This window comes from Pan troglodytes, chromosome 1 (genome assembly GCF_028858775.2).
Source record: "Pan troglodytes isolate AG18354 chromosome 1, NHGRI_mPanTro3-v2.0_pri, whole genome shotgun sequence".
NCBI classification, from domain to species: Eukaryota; Metazoa; Chordata; class Mammalia; order Primates; family Hominidae; genus Pan; species Pan troglodytes.
Window position 1 is genome coordinate 23,348,715 of NC_072398.2, and position 22,056 is coordinate 23,370,770.

At 49.2% G+C, this 22,056-nt stretch overlaps 1 protein-coding gene across 1 annotated transcript; it reads left to right on the plus strand.

The window, feature by feature from the left end:
* Positions 1 to 5,928: 5,928 nt before the first annotated feature.
* On the plus strand, positions 5,929 to 11,102 carry LEFTY2 (left-right determination factor 2). The gene is made up of 4 exons (XM_514238.9): positions 5,929 to 6,804; positions 7,693 to 7,939; positions 8,095 to 8,334; positions 9,901 to 11,102. The coding sequence occupies exons 1-4, from the start codon at positions 6,555 to 6,557 to the stop codon at positions 10,262 to 10,264; spliced, it is 1,101 nt and encodes a 366-aa protein (XP_514238.2). The 5' UTR covers positions 5,929 to 6,554; the 3' UTR covers positions 10,265 to 11,102.
* Positions 11,103 to 22,056: the final 10,954 nt, after the last annotated feature.

Consider the following 22,056-nt stretch of genomic DNA (forward strand, 5'->3'; position numbering starts at 1 on the left):
CCTGGAGAAGAGCTTCCAGGTAAACTAAGGAGAAGAAACTTCTGTGATGCGGGGAGTCATGATAGTGGCTTCTGATCAGGGGCAAGATAGGAACTTCTCTGCATGAGCATGGAAATGGCAGGCTAAGTGTTCCCAGGCAGGCACAGGTCAGAATCAGCACCTTGGTCTCCTGCCTCCTATGTCAGGGGTCTTGTAGGAGAAAATTTCCGGAAGTACTGAAGCTGTGGGGAAAGATACAAAAGGGTTTTTTGCAGGAGAGGGAGGCAGAGGGGGTGGAGAAGAAACAAAAATTTAGAGGAGGGTGGAAATAATTACACTTTGATAGATCTATTGACCTACATACTGTTAACTTTGGAGCATTAAATGTTATGATGCTGAGGCCGAGCGCAGTGGCTCACACCTATAATCCCAACATTTTGGGAGGCCAAGGTGGGTGGATCATTTGAGGTCAGGAGTTTGAGACCAGCCTGGCCAACATGGTGAAACCTCACCTCTACTAAAAATACAAAAATTAGCCGGGCGTAACTGTGGGTGCCCATAGTCCCAACCACTTGGGAGGCTGAGGCAGGAGAATCACTTGAACCCGGGAGGTGGAAGTTGCAGTGAGCCGAGATCGCACCACTGCACTCCTGCCTAGGCAACAGAGTGAGCCTCTGTCTCAAAAAAATAAATGAATAAATAAATGTTTTAATGCTGAATTTGCATATAACCTGATTATGTTCAGGGTATTGAGAGAGAGAGAAAAGAAACCCCTCTGTTCACCTGTTCTTACTCTCAAATATTCAGAGAAACCCAGAAAATACCTCAGGAAAAAATGTTTTTCTAGTTTGTTCCCATTTGTGTTCTTTTCTCTCATCACTGACAATCATGAAGTGGAGGAATCATCCAGAAGGGCCAGGTTATAAGTTTAATGGAATGACGGAGTTCTTCTCACCTGAATTCTCCGGCAGCTTCCTTGCCTGCTATTGGCCCCCACCTATCCTCACCCTCCCCTGCTTCTCAAACCTAATGCGCATAGAATCTTTAACACTCAGATTACTGGACACTGCCCCCAGCAAAGTCCATTCAGGAGGCCTGAGTTGGGGTCCAGGAATCTGTATTTACACAGGTTTCTCAGGTGATTCTGGGCAGAAATCACTAGACCCAGAGACTCCCCCATGGAACATCCCCAGACCTGGTGGAAGGTGGGAGGTGCTGGAGCAGTGGGTTGTGGAAAAGCTGTCTGGGGCTAAGAGGAGGTGAGGAATGGGGAGCCCATCCCCAAAGCTCAGGGGCAGCTTGTCTCGTGGCTCCATCATGGCCAAGCTGGGTGGGTGGGATGGCTGGGCCGGATAACACCGTATTAGGGAGACAGGAGTGGTCCAGGGAGGACAGAGCAAGCGGAGAAGTTTGGGTTATCTGAAGGTCATCTGGGTTGGAAGAGACTTTGGTCCTAAGTGCCTCAGTCCTAACGGATATGCACACCAACAAAACAGCTGGCAGTGCAAAGCATCCACATCCTCACACAGCATCCGTACAATTACACCTAGAGCATCTGCAACATAACATCTCCAAAGAAAAAAAAGTCTTCACAACATCTTAAAACCCCTAACAATAGAGGTTCAGAAACAGTCTGCATTTTTTCCACTTTAGTAATTTTTGATTGAGACAGCTTGGTTAAGTAGTATTCCCTGTTCTTCAAACACCTTCCCTCCCACCAGGACAGAAGAGGCTTTTTTTACAATTTTTCAAGGCTGACCTGACCCCACAGCCAGACTCTCCACTCAGACCCTCAGAGGCCCAGCTCCTTCCACTGCATGACAAAGGGTGGCTGCCCTCCCTCCTGACGACTAATCAGACCATTGTAAAAAGTTTCCCAATCCACATTCAAGCTCTTCTTTTGGCTGCTAGCTAATTGCCCAATTATTTTATTTCCCCAACAAAACTCTTCAGGCTGCCGGGAATCCACATTTAGGACCCAGGCCTGTATCTTGGGCCTCAGGAATCTGGGGGATTTGGCCTTTGTCTGTTTGTCTGCTTCTCACGCCTCCCTGCCCCCTGCCCAGACCCGACCCTGGGTTGACTGAGTCCCCAGCTTGCCTGGGGCTGACAGATGACCCTACTGGCTTCAGGGGGTCAGGGCAGGACTGGAAATAGTTTGAGGGCGTGGAAAGAACTTTGGTCTGGGAGTGGGAAGACCTGACTTTATGGGAGTATTGATCGTGGATCATCGACTGTGTGTGTTTGGGGAAGATGTCATCTCTCTGAGCCTCATTTTCTCATTTCTAAAACCCGGGGGGCAGGAGCATGGCCTGGATAGCCAATTTCAGTGCTAAGCTCTCTCTGATTCTACAAACTAGCCGGTGAAATAAAGAGGGTAAGTCGCGTCTGGCTGGACAAACCCCTCCATTGGTGCTAAATGTTCCCCGGCTCCTCCACCTAAGGGAGGTCCCCCAACATCAGGAAGGGATCTCAGTTTCCCAATCGTGGATCACTTGCCCAGGCTACCAGCGGCCCCCAGGGCCACCCTGAGCACTACGTCCCAGACACCCATCCCTGCAGGCAGGATCGGTCCTTAGAGAGGCTGGATATTGACTGTGTAGTTTCACTTCCTGTTGAGGGCTCTGCTCTAGCTTTGGTCCTGTGCTGAGGGGCCGATGCAGAAATATCAGCAAGACATCTGGGGGAGGCAGGGAATCAAGAAGGTGGGGGGGTCCCTCCAGGGGGAGGCAGGGAATCAAGAAGGTGGGGGGGTCCCTCCAGGGGGAGGCAGGGAATCAAGAAGGTGGGGGGGTCCCTCCAGGGGGAGGCAGGGAATCAAGAAGGTGTAGGGGGGTCCCTCCACTTTGCTATCTTCTCTGGAAATGAGGTTTCAATTTAGCTGGTCTGTTACCCCAGATGTAGAAGGAGCTCCTGAATCCCTGGGGACTTCCAGAGGTTCTCAGCCCTGTGGTGTTTCATAGCTGGAAGAGAACCTCGAATGGGCATCTGCAGGTCAGGGAAGCAGCAGCAGCAGGGGCCTGGCCTCCCTCAGCCCTGGAACAGCAGGTCCCTGCTGAACCAGAACAGGGGCCTGTGAGGTCTCATTGTGAGTGTCCAGCCTTAGTGAGCTCCCAGTGGGTCTATATGTTGGGGTTCTGGGGAGGGGGTAGTGGCATGCAAGGACAGCCTGGGTGTGATATCCTTGGCACCAGTGATAAGCCACAGGGCTTCCTGTCGCCCAGCAGCAAGGGTAGTGGACTATTGCATATTTATGAAACACCAGCCCAGAACAGCTTCCAGAGACTGAGGCCCGCAGGTCCTGGCTTGCCTGTAAATGTGACACTTCTGCACCTTTTGGCCTGACTTAAGACCCAAATGTTTGCATCAAGTAAGTCCTTTCCCTGTTAATCACTTGCAAAGAAAGGCAACAGCTTCTCTTTTGAAGAAAGCTACCCTTGTCACAGAGAGAACAGGAGGTCTTGTTTGGACCGGACACAGTGGTGGGAATTTATATTTCACGGGATGTTCCAACTATGGGAGATGAGTGCCAAGATGGGATTTGAATTCCTCCTTGTGAATTACACAAATCCCATGGAAATACAGATGGGAGAGAAAAGGAAAGGGAAACAGAGAAGCAGCTGAGGTCATGATTCTATGACCCCAAGGGTCTCCTTCTCCCACCCCGGGGTCAGCTGTTAGGATTTCTGTATTTCCTCTTACCTTGGTTTGTGGACACATGTGACCAAATCCCTGTTCCTTCCCTTCAGATACCCTGAGCTCTAGCATCTACTATCTGTATGACTTTGGGCTAGTCAGACAACAGTTTTATGCTCAGTTTCTTCATCTATAAAAAGGAAATAATAACGGCAACTTCCTCCTCAAGTTATGGTGAGAATAAAGAGTTAACAATAAATATAAAACATTCAGAACAGTGTGTGGCCCACAAGCACTATTAGCCATTGTGGTTATTATTTATGCTTATCTGTAGAGATGGGGTCTTGCTACATTGTTCAGGCTGACCTCGAACTCCTGGCCTCAAGTGATCCTCCTGCCTTGGCCTCCCTGAGTGCTGAGATTACAGGCATGAGTCACACCACACTCAGCCCATTACATTTATTATCAGTGTTATTCTTATCCCTTCCCCTTCTCTGATGCTAAACACTCCCCCAACACACACACTGCTAAAAGCCCTTCAGACAGCAGTATCATTCTGGGGTATGCTCTCCCCAGTGAGCTAGTGGACTGGCTCATGCCACCAGCACTCAGCTGGAGCCCAGGTCATTTCCAGACACAGATCAAGGGACAGAAACCTAGAAAACAGAGGCCAAAACTGCCCAGAGGCATGGCCTGTCCAAAGCCACAGGTACTGGGGGCAGATTGAGGTGGGAGCCCCCCATGCCTCCTCAAACACACACTGTAGACTGGCTGGGTTCAAATATGAGACTTCCATATACATATACATATGCATTTGCATATATATGTGGTGGCATGAAGTCCCTGGGCTTTCATCCAAAAGAAATTCCACCTTCGAGCACCAGAAGATTCCCTCTTCCTCTGCCTGAAATGTTTGAGGACAGAAGCAGGGGGATGACATGGAGAGATCTGTCAGTGACACAGCATTCCCACAAAGGGGCCAGAGTGCCCCCATTTAGAAGGTGAAGGGGGATGCCCCTTGCCCGGCAGCCCCCTTGGCCCAGGGTCCTTGTCCTCCTCCACCATCCTTACTCATGTGACAGAACATGGGCAAGTGAGGCTGTGGAGTTTTGGGAAGAGCTTCCCCCTGCACATCCTCAAATCCCCTATGCCAGTGCCAGAGGGAGATGCCTACAGAGACAGAGGCTCCATTTAGCTCCCAAGCCCTTCATTGAGGTTGGCGAGCAGGTCACTTCCCCAGGCAGTGGTCTGACCTTGCATCTGCAAGATGCACCTGAAACTGACACCTGCCTCCTAAGGGCTGTGTGAATACACATTCAGAGCTTAGAACAATGACTGGCACATGCACTCAGGAAATGTGTGCTATTATTGTTGTTGATAGTTTTATAAAAAGCCACGACCTGGCCCGGCACGGTGGCTCATGCCTGTAATCCCAGCACTCTGGGAGGCCAAGGCAGGTGGATCACCAGGTCAGGGGATTGAGACCATTCTGGCTGACACGGTGAAACCCCATCTCTACTAAAAATACAAAAAATGAGCCGGGCGTGGCATGCGCCTGTAGTCCCAGCTACTCGGGAGGCCGAGGCAGGAGAATTGCTTGAACCCAGGAGGCAGAGGTTGCAGTGAGCCTAGATCGCGCCACTGCACTCTAGCCTGCGTGACAGAGTGAGGCTACGTCAAAAAAAAGAAAAAAAATGCAAAAAGCCACGACCCTGTGAATGCAGATTTGAGGCAGATAATAATGATAGCAAACCCTTACAGAGTGTTTACCTGTCACTAGACACTGGGTGAAACATCCTGCATGTATTAATGCATTTAATCTTCACACTAACCCTATGAAGAAGACCTTATGATCATCACCCTCTTTCTGTAGATGAGGAAACTGAGGCACTGAGAAGTTAACTCACTTGCTAGCAGGTCAAACAGTTAGCAGATGGCAGTTCTCATATTTGAACGCGGCCAGTCTAAAATGTGTGTTTGAGGAGACACAGGGGGGCTCCCACCTCAATCTGCCCCCAGTACCTGTGGCTTTGGACAGGTCATGCCTTTGGGCAGCTCTGGCCTCTGCTTTCTAAGTTCCTGTCCCTTGTCTGTGTCTGGAAATGACCTGGGCTCCAGCTGAGTGCTGGTGGCATGAACCAGCCAGCCAGCTCACTGGGGAGAGCACACCCCAGAATAATTCTGCTGTCTGAAGGGAGGACTCCTGTGCTGTGGTCACGTGACTGCAAAGGCACGTGCTGAAATTGCTGTTCCTGGGACTCCTAAAGACAGTAGAGCTGCCAGATTTGTGTTCTGACCGTGTCTAGACAGAGGATGTCATGGGGGGAGGGCAAAGACGGTGCGACAACCCTGAGGGACCCCTGGTGCGGGGAGAGGCAGGGGGTGTGCAAGGAGTGTAGGTTGGAGGGAGATGACCAAGGGGCTTCTGTGAATGTGGCCAGAACCAGCAGGAAGGCAGAATCCTTCCCGCCCTTCCTTTATGATTTGCAGACCTGGACCCAGCCCAGCCTCCAGAAGAGACTTCAAGAGATTTAAGCAGCTGGCTAGCAGGACTTTGTTTTTCACAGAATAGACTCACTTTTTCATAGAACAGGGCTGGGGTAAGGCCAGGAAAATTCAACAGGCACTAAAAATATTGTCAAGCTGCTGACAGCACAGCCAGAGGCCCCAGGCCTGGGTGGCATCCAGACAGCCCTGTCCTTTCTAGACAGCCCCCTCCTCCAGGCTCAGGGACCTGTCTGGCTGTGAGCTCCCAGGAGGTCCCAGGGGTGTGACCTCCCTCCCTCCCTCCCTCCCTCTTCCCTTCACCCCAGGCCAGCCCAGGGCCAGCTATAAAGCTGGCCCAGCCTGGCTCTCAGCACACCCAGCTGCCTGAGACCCTCCTTCAACCTCCCTAGAGGACAGCCCCACTCTGCCTCCTGCTCCCCCAGGGCAGCACCATGTGGCCCCTGTGGCTCTGCTGGGCACTCTGGGTGCTGCCCCTGGCTGGCCCCGGGGCGGCCCTGACCGAGGAGCAGCTCCTGGGCAGCCTGCTGCGGCAGCTGCAGCTCAGCGAGGTGCCCGTACTGGACAGGGCCGACATGGAGAAGCTGGTCATCCCGGCCCACGTGAGGGCCCAGTATGTGGTCCTGCTGCGGCGCAGCCACGGGGACCGCTCCCGCGGAAAGAGGTTCAGCCAGAGCTTCCGAGGTGAGACCCTCCCTCCCTGCTGCCCCCAGTCCCATGGTCGGGGGCAGGCCGGTTGTGCCCACTCTGGAGGTGTCGAAGGGCCCCTGGCCTTTTGGGACTCTGTGGGAGGCTGTGTGAGGGCCACGGTCCAAGGAGCAGTGAGGAGGAGCCGGGCCTGGGCCCAGGGTCTCCAGCTGTGCACTGAGGGCCCCCTCCAGCCCAGGGGAGGTGCACCAGGCTAGACCTGCTGGAAAAACCAAGACATCAGAGAAGGGGAGGGTAGAGGAGAGAAAGTAGAGCTGGGGGAGCAGGTGAGTGTGTGCCTCAAGGCACTTGGTGCAGCTGGACTCCCAGGGTATGTTTTCACACTGCCACTCTGGTCTGAGCCTGACCTTGAGTAAATGGCTTTAAAATCCTCTCTCCACCATGTGCTCATCTGGAACAGGGGTATGACTATGTCTTAGCCATCTCCCAGCACTGTGAACATCAAAGTGAGTCCTTGTGGATAGAAGCGTGTTTGGATAACTGAAAAATACCTAAGTAGACTACCTGGGTTATACCTGGCTGTCAGGGGTGCAACTGGGCCTGAATCCTCCTGCAGCCTCTCGCCTCCCTAGGTCCTCAGTGCCCAGAGCTAGAGCCAGTGCCAGGCACCTGGGTGAGGATTCTGCTCCCAGCATCTCAGCTGAGGCAAACTTGCTAGCCAGGGTCCCACAGGCGCCCCTGCCTGCTGGATGGAAATTGTTACTAAACAAGGCCCAGATCCAAGGAAGATTTGTAAACTGGGTTTGCCCCAGAGATAGAACAGGGCCGGTGTCTCCTGGCCTGGCTGCCAGCTCAGTGGCCCTGCCATCCTCAGAGCTCCGCTGGAGTCCGGGGAGGCCCTGCTGACCCTGCTCTTGTCCCCAGAGGTGGCCGGCAGGTTCCTGGCGTCGGAGGCCAGCACACACCTGCTGGTGTTCGGCATGGAGCAGCGGCTGCCGCCCAACAGCGAACTGGTGCAGGCCGTGCTGCGGCTCTTCCAGGAGCCCGTCCCCAAGGCCGCGCTGCACAGGCACGGGCGGCTGTCCCCGCGCAGCGCCCAGGCCCGGGTGACCGTCGAGTGGCTGCGCGTCCGCGACGACGGCTCCAACCGCACCTCCCTCATCGACTCCAGGTGGGGGTCGCGCGGGCGCGCAGGGCAGGAGTAGGAGGCTGCTAGGCCCGGCTTGGGGGCGGGGACGCAGGGGGCGGTGCAGGGTCCTCGGGGCCCGTCCCAGTCCCCGCCCTCAAGCGGCGCTGGGTCTCCGTGTCGTGTGTATCATGTCTCAGGCTGGTGTCCGTCCACGAGAGCGGCTGGAAGGCCTTCGACGTGACCGAGGCCGTGAACTTCTGGCAGCAGCTGAGCCGGCCCCGGCAGCCGCTGCTGCTACAGGTGTCGGTGCAGAGGGAGCATCTGGGCCCGCTGGCGTCCGGCGCCCACAAGCTGGTCCGCTTTGCCTCGCAGGGGGCACCAGCCGGGCTTGGGGAGCCCCAGCTGGAGCTGCACACCCTGGACCTCAGGGACTATGGGTAGGTGCAGGACTGGGCAGACGGGAGGCAAGCAGCCACTGAGTGGTCCAGACCCCCGTCCCCAGGACTGTCTGGGGGACCGGATGGTGGCAGTGGGCTAGGGGTAGGGAGAGCGCGGTGCAGACTGTCCCAGGATGCCAGCGATTGCCCACTACATGTCAGGGTTTCTAATGGCAGAAATTGTATTATTGGCCAGGCGTGGTGGCTCAGACCTGTAATCCTAGCACTTTGGGAGGCCGAGGCGGGCTGGATCACAAGATCAGGAGTTTGAGACCAGCCTGACCAACATGATGAAACCCCGTGTCTACCAAAAATACAAAAATTAGCCGGGCGTGGTGGCGCGCGCCTGTAATCCCAGCTACTCAGGAGGCTGAGGCAGGAGAATCGCTTGAACCGGGAGGTGAAGGTTGCAGTGAGCCGAGATCACACCACTGCATTCCATCCAGCCTGGGGGACAGAGCGTGATTCTGTCTCAAAAAAAAAAAAAAAAAAAAAAAAGGAAACAAAGAAAAGAAAAGAAAAAGAAATTATATTATTCAGGCCAGCTGCAGTGGCTCATGCCTGTAATCCCAACACTTTGGGAAGCTGAGGTGGAGGATTGCTTAAAGCCAGGAGTTTGACACCAGCCTCGGCCACACAGTGGAATCCTATCCTTAAAAAAATTAAAAAAAAAAAGTTTTAAAGAAATGACAAAAAAAAAAAAAAAATTATAAGGCCAAGTATGGTGGCTCACGCCTGTAATCCCAGCACTTTGGGAGTGGAGGCCAGCGGGTCACCTGAGGTCAGGAATTCCAGACCAGCCTGGCCAACATGGTGAAACCCCGTCTCTACTAAAAATATAAAAATTAGCTGGGCGTGGTGGCGGGTGCCTGTAATCCCAGCTACTTGGGAGGCTGTGGCAGGAGAATTGTATGATTTATTTTATTTAAAAATATCTTTGACAATTTTCAATGGATTTTTGTATTGCCATTGACTCCATATACACGATTGTAATCATCTACTTTCACTTTACCCTTCTCCATGATTAAATCTTTGAAAAATCCTAGCTTTAGCTGTTACTAGGGGCAATGAGCTTTCCTTCTGCTTTGGTGAATTCTTTCTCATGGACAAGTTAGCTCTCTGGAGCAGATGGGGGCTGTGTAGCACAGTGGTTAAGAAGAGGCCTTGGAGCCGGTTGGCCTGGCCTCCATCTAGCTCTGCCTTCCACTGGCTGTAGGTCCTCTGGCCCATCACCGAACACCTCTGGGTGTCAGTGGCCTCAAGTGGAATGGGGATAATGCTGGAACCTACCTGAGGATGAAATGCAGACGTCACCTGAGATAATACATGTGAAGTACCTACTTCATTGTCTGGCCTATTAGGATACCTTTAATTAATAGTAGCTGATTTATTATTTATGTTTCAGATATGTTTATTCATTCATCTTCTCACAAATATCCAGCTTTTAGAACATAGTGAGAGCTGGATCATAAACCTCCCTCCCAGTTGCCCACTAAGCTGTGCCCCAGGCCTTCTGACTTCAGCCTTCCCAGATGACCTCTGACCCTGCTCTCTTTGCCCACACAGAGCTCAGGGCGACTGTGACCCTGAAGCACCAATGACCGAGGGCACCCGCTGCTGCCGCCAGGAGATGTACATTGACCTGCAGGGGATGAAGTGGGCCAAGAACTGGGTGCTGGAGCCCCCGGGCTTCCTGGCTTACGAGTGTGTGGGCACCTGCCAGCAGCCCCCGGAGGCCCTGGCCTTCAATTGGCCATTTCTGGGGCCGCGACAGTGTATCGCCTCGGAGACTGCCTCACTGCCCATGATCGTCAGCATCAAGGAGGGAGGCAGGACCAGGCCCCAGGTGGTCAGCCTGCCCAACATGAGGGTGCAGAAGTGCAGCTGTGCCTCGGATGGGGCGCTCGTGCCAAGGAGGCTCCAGCCGTAGGCGCCTGGTGTATCCATTGAGCCCTCTAACTGAATGTGTGCATAGAGGTGGTCTTAATGTAGGTCTTAACTTTATACTTAGCAAGTTACTCCATCCCAATTTAGTGCTCCTGTATGACCTTCACCCTGTGTCCTTCCATTTCCTGTCTTTCCCGTCCATCACCCATCCTAAGCACTTACGTGAGTAAATAATGCAACTCAGATGCTGAGCTCTAGTAGGAAATGCTGGCATGCTGATTACAGGATACAGCTGAGCAATGCACACATTTTCAGCTGGGAGTTTCTGTTCTCTGGCAAATTCTTCACTGAGTCTGGAACAATAATACCCTATGATTAGAACTGGGGAAACAGAACTGAATTGCTGTATTCTATGAGGAATTAAAAGCTTCAAATCTCTATTTCCCCCAAATACTGACCCGTTCTGGACTTTTGTAAACATACCTAGGCCCCTGTTCCCCTGAGAGGGTGCTAAGAGGAAGGATGAAGGGCTTCAGGCTGGGGGCAGTGGACAGGGAATCAGGATACCTGGATTCTGGTTCTGACAGGGCCACAAGGTAGGATCTCAAACAAACGCAGAAGGCTTTGGCTTGTCATTTCCTCTTAAAAAGGAGGAGCTAGGCTTCAGCTCTAAGAACTTCATTGCCCTGGGGATCAGACAGCCCCTACCTACCCCTGCCCACCCCTCTGGAGACTGAGCCTTGCCTGTGCATATTTAGGTCATTTCCCACACTGTCTTAGAGAACTTGTCACCAGAAACCACATGTATTTGCATGTTTTTTGTTAATTTAGCTAAAGCAATTGAATGTAGATACTCAGAAGAAATAAAAAATGATGTTTCACTCTGTGTCTGTTTTTAATTTCCAGGAGCAATAATGGGGAATGAGAGCAACACAATGATCTGAAGAAAGGACCCCCAACCTCTAGGGCGCAAGACTATAATAGCTAAATTTATATAGATGAGGCTTTCATTTATGATATTTCTATTTTCTCACACAACTCTCATTCCAAAAATATTAAACAATCACTCACAGATGTCTCCTCTTTAGTTTATGTGTTGCCAAAGCAAGCACTGCAGCCTCATTTTTTTTTTTTTTGAGACAGAGTGTGGCTCTGTCACCCAGGCTGGAATGCAGTGGCACGATCATGGCTCACCGCAAACTCTGCCTCCCTCCCAGGTTTAAGCAATTCTCACGCCTCAGCCTCCCGAATTACAGGCATGTGCCACCATGCCCAGCTAATTTTTTTTTTTTTTTTTGAGACGGAGTCTCACTCTGTTGCCCAGGCTGGAGTGCAGTGGCATGATCTCGGCTCACTGCAACCTCCTCCTCCTGGGTTCAAGCAATTCTTCTGCCTCAGGCTCCCGAGTAGCTGGGACTATAGGCGACCACCACCATGGCCGGCTAATTCTTTGGGTTTTGTTGTTGTTGTTGTTGTTGTTGAGATGAGTCTCGCACTGTCACCTGGGCGGAAGTGCAGTGGCGTGATCTCAGCTCACTGCAACCTCCGCCTCCCAGGTTCAAGCGATTCTCCTGCCTCAGCCTCCCAAGTAGCTGGGATTACAGGCGCCCACCACCACGCCCAGCTAATTTTTTGTATTTTTAGTAGAGATGGGGTTTCCCCATGTTGGCCAGGCTGGTCTCGAACTCCTGATCTCGTGATTCACCTGCCTCGGCCTCCCAAAGTGCTGGGATTACAGGTGTGAGCCACCGTGCCCGGCCCTTGGTATTTTTTTAGTAGAGACGGGCTTTCACCATGTTGGCCAGGCTGGTTTCGAACTCCTGATTTCAGGTGATCCGACCGCCTTGGCCTCCCAAAATGCTGGGATTACAGGCATAAGCCACTGTGCCCAGCCTAATTTTTGCATCTTTTAGTAGAGACGGGGTTTTGCTATTTGGCCAGGCTGGTCTTGAACTCCTGACCTCAAGTGATCCGCCCACCTCAGTTTCCCAAAGTGCTGGGATTACAGGCGTGAGCCACGGTGCCTGGCCTGCCTCCTCTTTAGAAAGCACTGTAACCCCTACAATAGTGGTGATGGGCAATGGGGGTTGACAATAGTGTGGTAAGCGAGCTAACATTTCTTGACCATTCACTATGAACCAGGGAACTGGGCTAGGCATTGTCACATGTCACTTAATTCTTGCAGCTATCCCATGAGGTGGGTATTATTAATCCTATTTTTTAGATGAAGAAACAGCCTGAGGTAATGCGAGCGTGTTGAATCTCTATCCCACAGAATGGGTTATAAACTTCTTCCTATGCCAGTCCCCAATAAGCTGCTCTGCTGATGACACAGGCATTAGGTTAAAATGTCATTTGGGAGCTGTCTTATGCAATTCCCCTCCATTTAGCTTTCCCATTGAGCTGGGTTTCCTTATGCTTGTCTGTGGAGAAAGTTATACAGTCATATACCGCAAAATGATAGTTCGGTCAATGACAGACCACATACACAATGGTGGTCCCATAAAATTACAATGGAGCTGAAAAATCCCTATGGTCTAGTGACATCATAGTCATTATAATGTCCTAGCACAACCCATTACTCATGTGTTTGTGGTGATGCTGATATAAACACACTTACCGTGCTGTCAGTTGTATAAAAACATAGCACATGCTAGGCCAGGCATGGTGGCTCACGCCTGTAATCCTAGCACTGTGGGAGGCTGAGGAGGGTGGATCAGCTGGGGTCAGGAGTTCAAGGCCAGCCTGACCAATATGGTAAAACCCCTTCTCTACTAAAAAAACAAAAACTAGTCAGGCGTGGTGGCGGGCGCCTGTAGTCCCAGTTACTCAGGAGGATGAGACAGGAGAAAAATCACTTGAACCCTGGAGACGGAGGTTGCAGTGAGCTGATATCACACCACTGCACTCCAGCCTGGGTAACAGAGCGAGACTCCATCTCAAAAAATAAATAAAGTAAAATAAAATAAAGCACAGCACATGTAATTATATATAGTATATAATACTTGATAAGTGACTGTTACTGTTATGTATTTACTATACTTTTTATTATTTTAGAGTACTCGTTCAACTTATTAAAAAAAAAAGTTAGGCCGGGCGCGGTGGCTCATGCCTGTAATCCCAGCACTTTGGGAGGCCGAGATGGGCGGATCACGAGGTCAGGAGATCGAGACCATCCTAGCTAACATGGTGAAACCCCGTCTCTACTAAAAATACAAAAATTTAGCCGGGCGTGATGGCGGGCGCCTGTAGTCCCAGCTACTCGGGAGGCTGAGGCAGGAGAATGGCGTGAACCTGGGAGGCGGAGCTTGCAGTGAGCCGAGATGGTGCCACTGAACTCCAGCCTGGGCGACAGAGCGAGACTCCGTCTCAAAAAAAAAAAAAAAAGTTAACTGTAAAACAGGCTCAGGTGGTTCCTTCAGGAGGAATCCAGAAGAAGGCATTGTTATCATAGGAGATGACAGCTCCGTATATGTTATTGCCCCTGAAGACCTTCTACTGGGACAAGAAGTGGAGGTGGAAGACAGTGATATTGCTGATCCTGACCCTGTGTAGGCCTAGGCTACTGTGTGTGTTTGTGTTTTATTTTTTAACAAAAAACTTAAAAATTAGAAAAAAATAAACTTTTTAATAGAAAAAGCTTATAGAATAAGGATAAAAAGAGGCCAGGCGCGGTGGCTCATGCCTGTAATCCTCACACTTTGGGAGGCCGAGGCGGCAAATTGGCTGAACTCAGGAGTTTGAGACCAGCCAGGGCAACATGGTGAAACCCCAACTCTACTAAAATACAAAAAAATTACCTGGAGCATGGTGGCGCATGCCTATAGTCCCAGCTACTCGGGAAGCTGAGACAGGAGAATCACTTGGATCCGAGAGGCAGAAGTTGCAGTGAGCCGAGATCACACCACTGGACTCCAGCCTGGGCAACAGAGCAGGACTCTGTTCCCCTCCAAAAAAATAAAAGAATAAAGATAAAAAGAAAAATATTGTATATATCTGTACAATATGTTTCTGTTTTAATTGTTATTACAAAAGAGTTGGCCAGGTGTGGTGGCTCATGCCTGTAATCCCAGCACTTTGGGAGGCTGAGGTGGGCGGATCACCTGAGGTCGCGAGTTCAAGACCAGCCTGACCAACATGGTGAAACCCTTTCTCTACTAAAAATACAAAATTAGCCGGGCATGGTGGTGCATGCCTGTAATCCCAGCTATTCGGGAGGCTGAGGCAGGAGAATCGCTTGAACCTGGGAGGCAGAGGTTGCAGTGAGCTGAGATCGCACCATTGCACTCCAGCCTGGTGACAGAGTGAGACTCCGTTTCCAAAAAAAAAAGAGTCAAAAAGTTTCTTTTTAATTTAACGTTTATAAAAAAGTTACAGTAAGCTAAGGTCAATTATTAAAGAAAGAAAAATTTATTTTTACAAATTTAGTGTAGGCTAAGTATACAGTGTTGATAAAGTCTACAGTAGTGTACAGTAATGTCCTAAGCCTTCACATTCACTCATTACTCACTCACTGACTCACCCAAAGCAACCTCCACTCCTCCAAGCTCCATTCATGGCAAGTGCCCTATAGATGTTGTGCCATTTTAAAATATTTTACACTATATTTCTACTATATCTTCTCTATGTTTAGGTATGTTTAGATTCACAAATACTTACCATTGTGTTACGATTGCCTACAGTATTCAGTACAGTAATATGCTGCACAGGTTTGTAGCCTAGGAGCAATAGGCTATACCACATAGTCTAGGTGTGTAGTAAACTCCACCGTGTAGGTTTATGTGAGTGCGCTCCATGATGTTTCCACAGCAATGAAATTGCCTAACAATGCATTTCTTAGAACATATCCCCATCGTTTTTTTTTTTTTTTTTTTTTTGAGTTGGAGTCTTGCTCTGTCACCCAGGCTAGAGTGCAGTGGTGTGATCTCAGCTCACTGCAGACTCCGCCTCCCAGACTCAATCGATTCTCCTGCCTCAGCCTCCCAAGTAGCTGGGATTACAGGTACCCGCCACCGCGCCCAGCTAATTTTTGTATTTTTTAGTAGAGGCAGGGTTTCACCATCTTGGCCAGGCTGGTCTCCAACTCCCGACCTCATGATCCACCTACTTTGGCCTCCCAAAGTGCTGGGATTACAGGCATGAGCCACCGCACCAGGCCGATATCCCCATTGTTAAGTGAGGCATGGCTGTACTTCAGGATAAAGGACTCTCTATTTCTTACCTGCAAAGCTAATTAATACTAACTAAATAATAAGAGAAAAATAGGCTGGGCGTGGTGGCTCGTGCCTGTAATCCCAGCACTTTGGGAGGCTGAGGCGGGTGGATCGCTCTAGGCCAGGAGTTCGAGACCAGCCTGGCCAACATGGTGAAACCCCATCTCTACTAAAAATACAAAAATTAGCCGGGCATGGTGGTGCACACCTGTGATCCTAGCTACTCATGAGGCTGAGGTAGAGAATCACTTGAACCTGGGAGGTGGAGGTTGCAGTGAGCCAAGATTGTGCCACTGCACTCCAGCCTGGGTGACAGAGCAAGACTCTGTCTCAAAAAAAAAATTAAAATCATAACAGAAGAAAAATAGAGCTAAAAAATGTCTAAAGAGGGCCAAGATTTTCCAGTTGGGGTATTGTAAATACCAGGGCATATGGTTGCTTTGTGTACCAGAAGGATATCAATATCCACCTGAAGAACTCTACCAGCTACACAGTGATGTATCTGTGGCTCTGAAAGATCTGTGGATTCCCAGGCAGTCACATGCAATCAGTGACAAAGATGGGCCTGCTCACACCAGGCTGAGTGTGAGCTAAAAAAAAAAAAAACGCAGGAGATTGGCTTCATTTCAAAATGTAAGGTGTGCTCATTAGGATAGGGAGACAGTGTGGTAGACAGAACGCTCTCCCCAAAGACACCTGGGCCCTAATCCTTGCAACCTGTGACTGTTATGTTACATAGCAAAAAGGACGCTGCATATGTAATTAAGGTTACAAACCTTAAAATAGGGAGATTATCGTGGATTATCTGAGTGTGCCCAATCTAATCACATGAGCCCTTCGAAGCAGAGAACTTTCTCTGGCTGGAGGCAGGAGAGATGAGGTAGAAGGGAGAGGTCGAAGAGATCTGAAGCATGAGAAGGACTTGTCCTGCCACTGCTGGTTTGAAGATGAGGGAGGCCATGAGCTAGAGAATGTGAGTGGCCTCTAAAAGGTGGGTTGACTCCCAGCTGATAGCCAGCAAGGAAAGGGGACCTCAGTTCTACACCCACATGGAAGTGAATTCTGCCAACACTTGAATGAGTCTGAAGGTGGATCCTCCCCCAGAGCCTCCAGATAAGAGCCCAGATCATCAGCTGACATGGAGATTTGTCTTTATGAGACCTGGAGCAGAGAAACCAGCTGAGGCTACTCAGACTGTTTTTTTGTCTTGTTTTGTTTTGTTTTAAAGACAGGGTCTCACTGCCACCCAGACTGGAGTAAAGCACCATCATAGCTCACTGCAGCCTCTATCTCCCAGGCTCAAGTGATCCTCCCACCTCCCTCTCCCCAAGTAGCTGGGACTACAGGCTCATACCACCATACTGGCTAATTTTTACAATTTTTGTAAAGACAGGGGTCTCCCTACATTGCCCAGCATGGCCTCAAACTCAGACTTTAAATCTACAAAATGTGAGATAAAGTTGTTTCATTTTAAGCAGCTAAATTTGTGATGAATTAATACAGCAGCAATAGAAAATTAATACAGACAGTAAGCCAAATCCCATTAGAAGTAGGATGTAATTACAATTTTTTTTCACTTAAAAGATGAAATAAAGGGCCAGGTGCAGTGGCTCAAGCCTGTAATACCAGCGCTTTGGGAGGCCAAGGCAGGCAGATTGCTTGAGCCTGCGAGTTCAAAACCAAACTGTACAACATAGTGAGACCATCCCCATCATCTATACTTTAAAAAATACAAAAAATTAGCCAGGAGTAGTGGTTGTAGTTCCAGCTACTTGGCAGGCAAAGGTGGGAGGAGTGTTTGAGCCTGGGAAGTTGAGGCTGCAGTGAGCCGTGATGATGCCACTACACTTTAGCCTGGGTGACAGAGCAAGAACTTGTCTCAAAAATAAATAAATAAATAAATAAATAACATTAAAGATAATTTTTAATGTATTGCAAACCACCCATAATCCCACCATCCTAAAACAAAATTATTTTGGTTTTTGCATATCACCTGTTTCCATGCAGCATGAGTAAATACTTATTTTAAAAACCAAGGTTTTGGCTGGGCACGATGGCTCACGCCTGTAATCCCAGCACTTTGGGAGGCCGAGGTGGGTGGATCACGAGGTCAGGAGATGGAGACCATCCTGGCTAACATGGTGAAACTCTGTCTCTACTAAAAAAAAAAAAAAAAATACAAAAAATTAGCCAGGCGTGGTGGTGGGCACCTGTAGTCCCAGCTACTCAGGAGGCTGAGGCAGGAGAATGGTGTGAACCCGGGAGGCGGAGCTTGCAGTGAGCCGAGATCCCGCCACTGAGCTCCAGCCTGGGGCGACAGAGCGAGACTCTGTCTCAAAAAAAAAAAAAAAAAATCAAGATTTTGGCCAGGTATGGTGGCTCACGCTTGTAATCCCAGCACTTTGGGAGGCCAAGATGGGTGGATCACCTGAGGTCAGGGGTTCGAGACCAGCCTGGCCAACACGGTGAAACCCCGTCTCTACTAAAAATACAAAAATTAGCTGGGTGTGGTGGTGCACACCTGTAGTCCCAGCTCCTCAGGAGGCTGGGGCAGGAGAATTACTTGAACCTGGGAGGCAGAGGTTGCAGTGTGCTGAGATTGCACCACTGTACTCCAGCCTGGGTGACAAAGCTAGACTCCATCTCAAAAAAAAAAAAAGTTTTTTTAAATCTTTCTCTTTTTTTTTATTATACTTTAAGTTCTAGGGTACTTGTGCACAACGTACAGGTTTGTTACATATGTATACATGTGCCATGTTGGTGTGCTGCACCCATTAAGTCATCATTTACATTAGGTATATCTCCTAATGCTATCCCTCCCCCTCCCCCCTACCCCACAACAGGCCCCGGTGTGTGATGTTCCCCTTCCTGTGTCCAAGTGTTCTCATTGTTCAATTCCCACCTATGAGTGAGAACATGCGGTGTTTGGTTTTTTGTTCTTGCGATAGTTTGCTTTTTTTTCTTTCTTTTCTTTTTCTTTTTTTTTGAGACAGGGTCTCACCCTTTTGCTCAGGCTGGAGTGCAGTAGCAGGATCTTAGCTCACTGTAACCTCCACCTCCCAGGCTCAAGTGATCCTGCCACCTCAGCTTCCTGAGTAGTTGGGACTACAGGCACGAACCACCACACTCGGCTAATTTTTTATTTTTATTATTTATTTATTTATTTATTTTATTTTTTGGTAGAGACAGGGTTTTGCCATGTTGCCCAGGATGGTCTCAAACTCCTAAGCTCAAGTGATCCTCCTGTCTCAGCCTTCCAAAGTGTTGGAATTACAGGCATGAGCCACTGCGCCCGGCCAAAATCAAGTTTTAATGTGCTTATTGCATGGGAAAAAGAAGTGAAGAGAGTTATTCTCCAAAAGGGTCACATTTGTTCTAAATCTTTGTGTGGTGGAATTGAAAACAATGTTTTTCCATTTGTTCTCTTTCTTTTTTGTTTTTTCGAGGCAGAGTGTCACTCTGTCGCCCAGGCTGAAGTGCAGTGGCACGATCTCAGCTCACTGTAACCACCGCTTCCTGGGTTCAAGCGATTCTTCTGCATCCGCCACCAGAGTAGCTGGGAGTACAAGCACAGGCCATGATGCCCGGCTAATTTTTGTATATTTAGTAGAGACAGGGTTTCGCCACGTTGGCTAGGCTGGTTTGGAACTCCTGTTTTCAAATGATCGCCTGCCTTGTTCTCCCAAAGTGCTGGGATTACAGGAATGAGCCACTGCACCCAGCCTTCCATTTGATCTCATTTCTAATTTTTCTAAAGTAAACATGGATTATTTATGCAATAACAAAAAGAATGCAAAAATGCACTCAAAAATGCGCCTCTTTGGAGAGGCTCCTAGGACAGGGAGGATTGAGGGCCAAGGCACTTGCCATCTGTTTATCTGGGAGCAGCACAGGCTTCTCTCTCATTTCCTAGGTCATCTCAGTTCTTAGGAGAGACTGGCCTGCTGTTTAGAGATAGGAGAGACTGGCCTGCTGTTTAGAGGGAGGCCCTGAGGCCCTGATAGTGAAGAAGCAGAAGTAGACAGAAGTGAAGCAGTATCCATTTTGTCTGAGACAGCTGGAGAGGGCCATCAGGCAGGACAGAGGGGAGTGAAGAGGGAGGAAGGGTACAAACAGCTGAACCTGACTGGTGGATGAGAGGATGGGAGTAGAGGGGTGAAGGTGGGCAGTCCTGGCAGCTTTGTGGATGTGTCTGCTCCGAGACAGCAAAAGGATAGTGGGTGCCCAAGGAGACAAGTGCCAGCAGGGACTGAGCATGTCCCATGGCAGGATGGCAGTGCAAGGCTAGGGGTGTCCTTTAGGGTGGCTGGATGGGAAAGAAGGGCTTCCCCTCTCCTCTCCTCAACTTCAGTTCAGAGGAACTCCACAGGCATCAGATGTGATTGCCTTAGAAACCAAGGCAGTGGCCACAGCACCAAGGAAATGGGACGTTAGAGTCAGCAAGGTCATTAAAAGAGAATAAAATGGGCTTACCTACATTTAAAATAGGTAACAGGCTGGGTGCGGTGGCTCATGCCTGTAATCCTAACACTAGGAGGCCAAGGAGGGAGGATTGCTTGAGGTCAAGAGTTCAAGATCAACCTAGACTAACATAGTGAGACCCCGTCTCTATTTTATATATATATTATATAGATATATATTTGGGTTTTTTTGTTTTCTTACTTTGTTTTTATTTTTTGTTGTTTTCTTTTCTCTTTTGCTCTTTTTTATTTCCATCTTATATTTTTTAAAAATAAAATATAATAGATTTTGTATATATAAACTTTAAACTTTGGAGATGAAAAAATAATAGATCAAAACTACCACAAAAAAGAACAGTTTGTGGTCAGTGGCTCACTTGCTGCCCTAAGTCCAAACTGAGGGGAGCAAGTGCCTTTGCTACTCCGTGTCTTATGTGGCCAGTCCTGGCTGGGGATGAAGCCAACACTGGGGGTCACCAACATGGCCTCTTTTTTTTTTTTTTTTTTTTTTAGACAGAGTCTCACATTGTCACTCAGCCTGGAGTGCAGTGGCACAATCTTGGCTCACTGCAATCTCCACCTCCCAGGTTCAAGCAATTCCCCTGCCTCAGCCTCCTGAGTAGCTGAGATTACAGGTGCCCGTCACCACGCCCGGCTAATTTTTTGTATTTTTAGTAGAGATGGGGTTTCACCATGTTGGCCAGGCTGGTCTCCAACTCCTGACCTCAGGTGGTCCATTCGCCTCAGCCTCCCAAAGTTCTGGGATTACAGGTGTGAGCCACCATACCCGGCCATCCTTTCTTAGGCTTTTGCAGTTCTCCCATTTCACCCTGGCTCCTGGAAGCGGAAACGGGAGATATCAACGCAAGGCAACCAGGTAAGGGATGGGTGTATGTAAGGGGTCGGAAAGGAGTGAGACACAAGTGTCCCCCACACCCTACTCCAAAACACACATTCAGCTTCAGCACAACCTCCTGTATTGCAGGTCAGATCCAGAGCTCCCCACAACAGACCACAGCCAGGAAAAGCAAAGGGCCCTGCAGTGCCCTGGTGGACTATGGGGAGGGTGAGTATCCTGCAGAGAAGCAGGCAGCATTAGGAAGTTGTGAAGGAGGGTAAACTCCCAACTTCCTCACGACCTGACAAAGACTCCTCTACAACAAAAGGGAGGCCAAATGCAGGCAAACAGAAATGAGACAAAGAGAAGAGGGGAAGTGCTGGCAGCGCAGTGTTCTAGTTCCATTCCTGAGGTCCTGCTCTCTGTAGGTGCCCCTTCTGGTCTGTGAGCTCCCCTGTGCCTCTCCCAAGCGCTGTACAGAAGCCCCCCTTTTCCTTCAGCCAGTTTGGTTTCTGCTGGGTTTCTGGTTTCAGAGCTTTACGGTGGTAACCATTAGGCTATGCTGCAACATGGCAGCTATGAGAGCTCTTAAAGCCCCAAACCACTGGACCTTACAAAACTCACTTCTGGGAGTCATGTTAAGAAAATAATGAGTCAGGCAAAGATTTTATCACAATAATATGAACAAAAATTTAAAAAATTGAAGGCCAGGAGTGGTGGCTCATGTTTGTAATCCCAGCACTTTGGGAGGCTGAGGCGGGTGGATCACCTGAGGTCAGGAGTTGGAGACCAGCCTGGCCAACATGGTGAAACCCCATCTCTACTAAAAATGCAAAAATTGGCCAGGCATGGTGACACATGCCTGTAATCCCAGGTACTCGGAAGGCTGAGACAGGAGAATCGCTTGAACCCAGGAGATGGAGGTTGCAGTGAGCCGAGATCGTGCCACTTCACTCCAGCCTGGGTAACAAAGACTCCGTCTCAAAAATAAATAAATAAATAACAATAAGAAATAATAATAAATTGATGTTTTATGAGGACAGGAACTTGTCTGTTTTGTTCATAGCTATACTCCCAGAACCTGGCTCAGTAAGTTATTATATAAATCAATAAACCTAACATTGACCTTTGAATGGTTAAATCAGTAAGGTACATACATATAATAAGTAGTCATTAAAACTGTCTTAAATAACTTTTCAGTGACATTGGAAAATGCTCATGTCTACTAGAGAAATTTCAAAACTACATGTACATCATTTATTTTCAATGATGGAGAAAGTAGATATGCATAGGACATGATAGTGTAAGGAAATACACCAAAAAT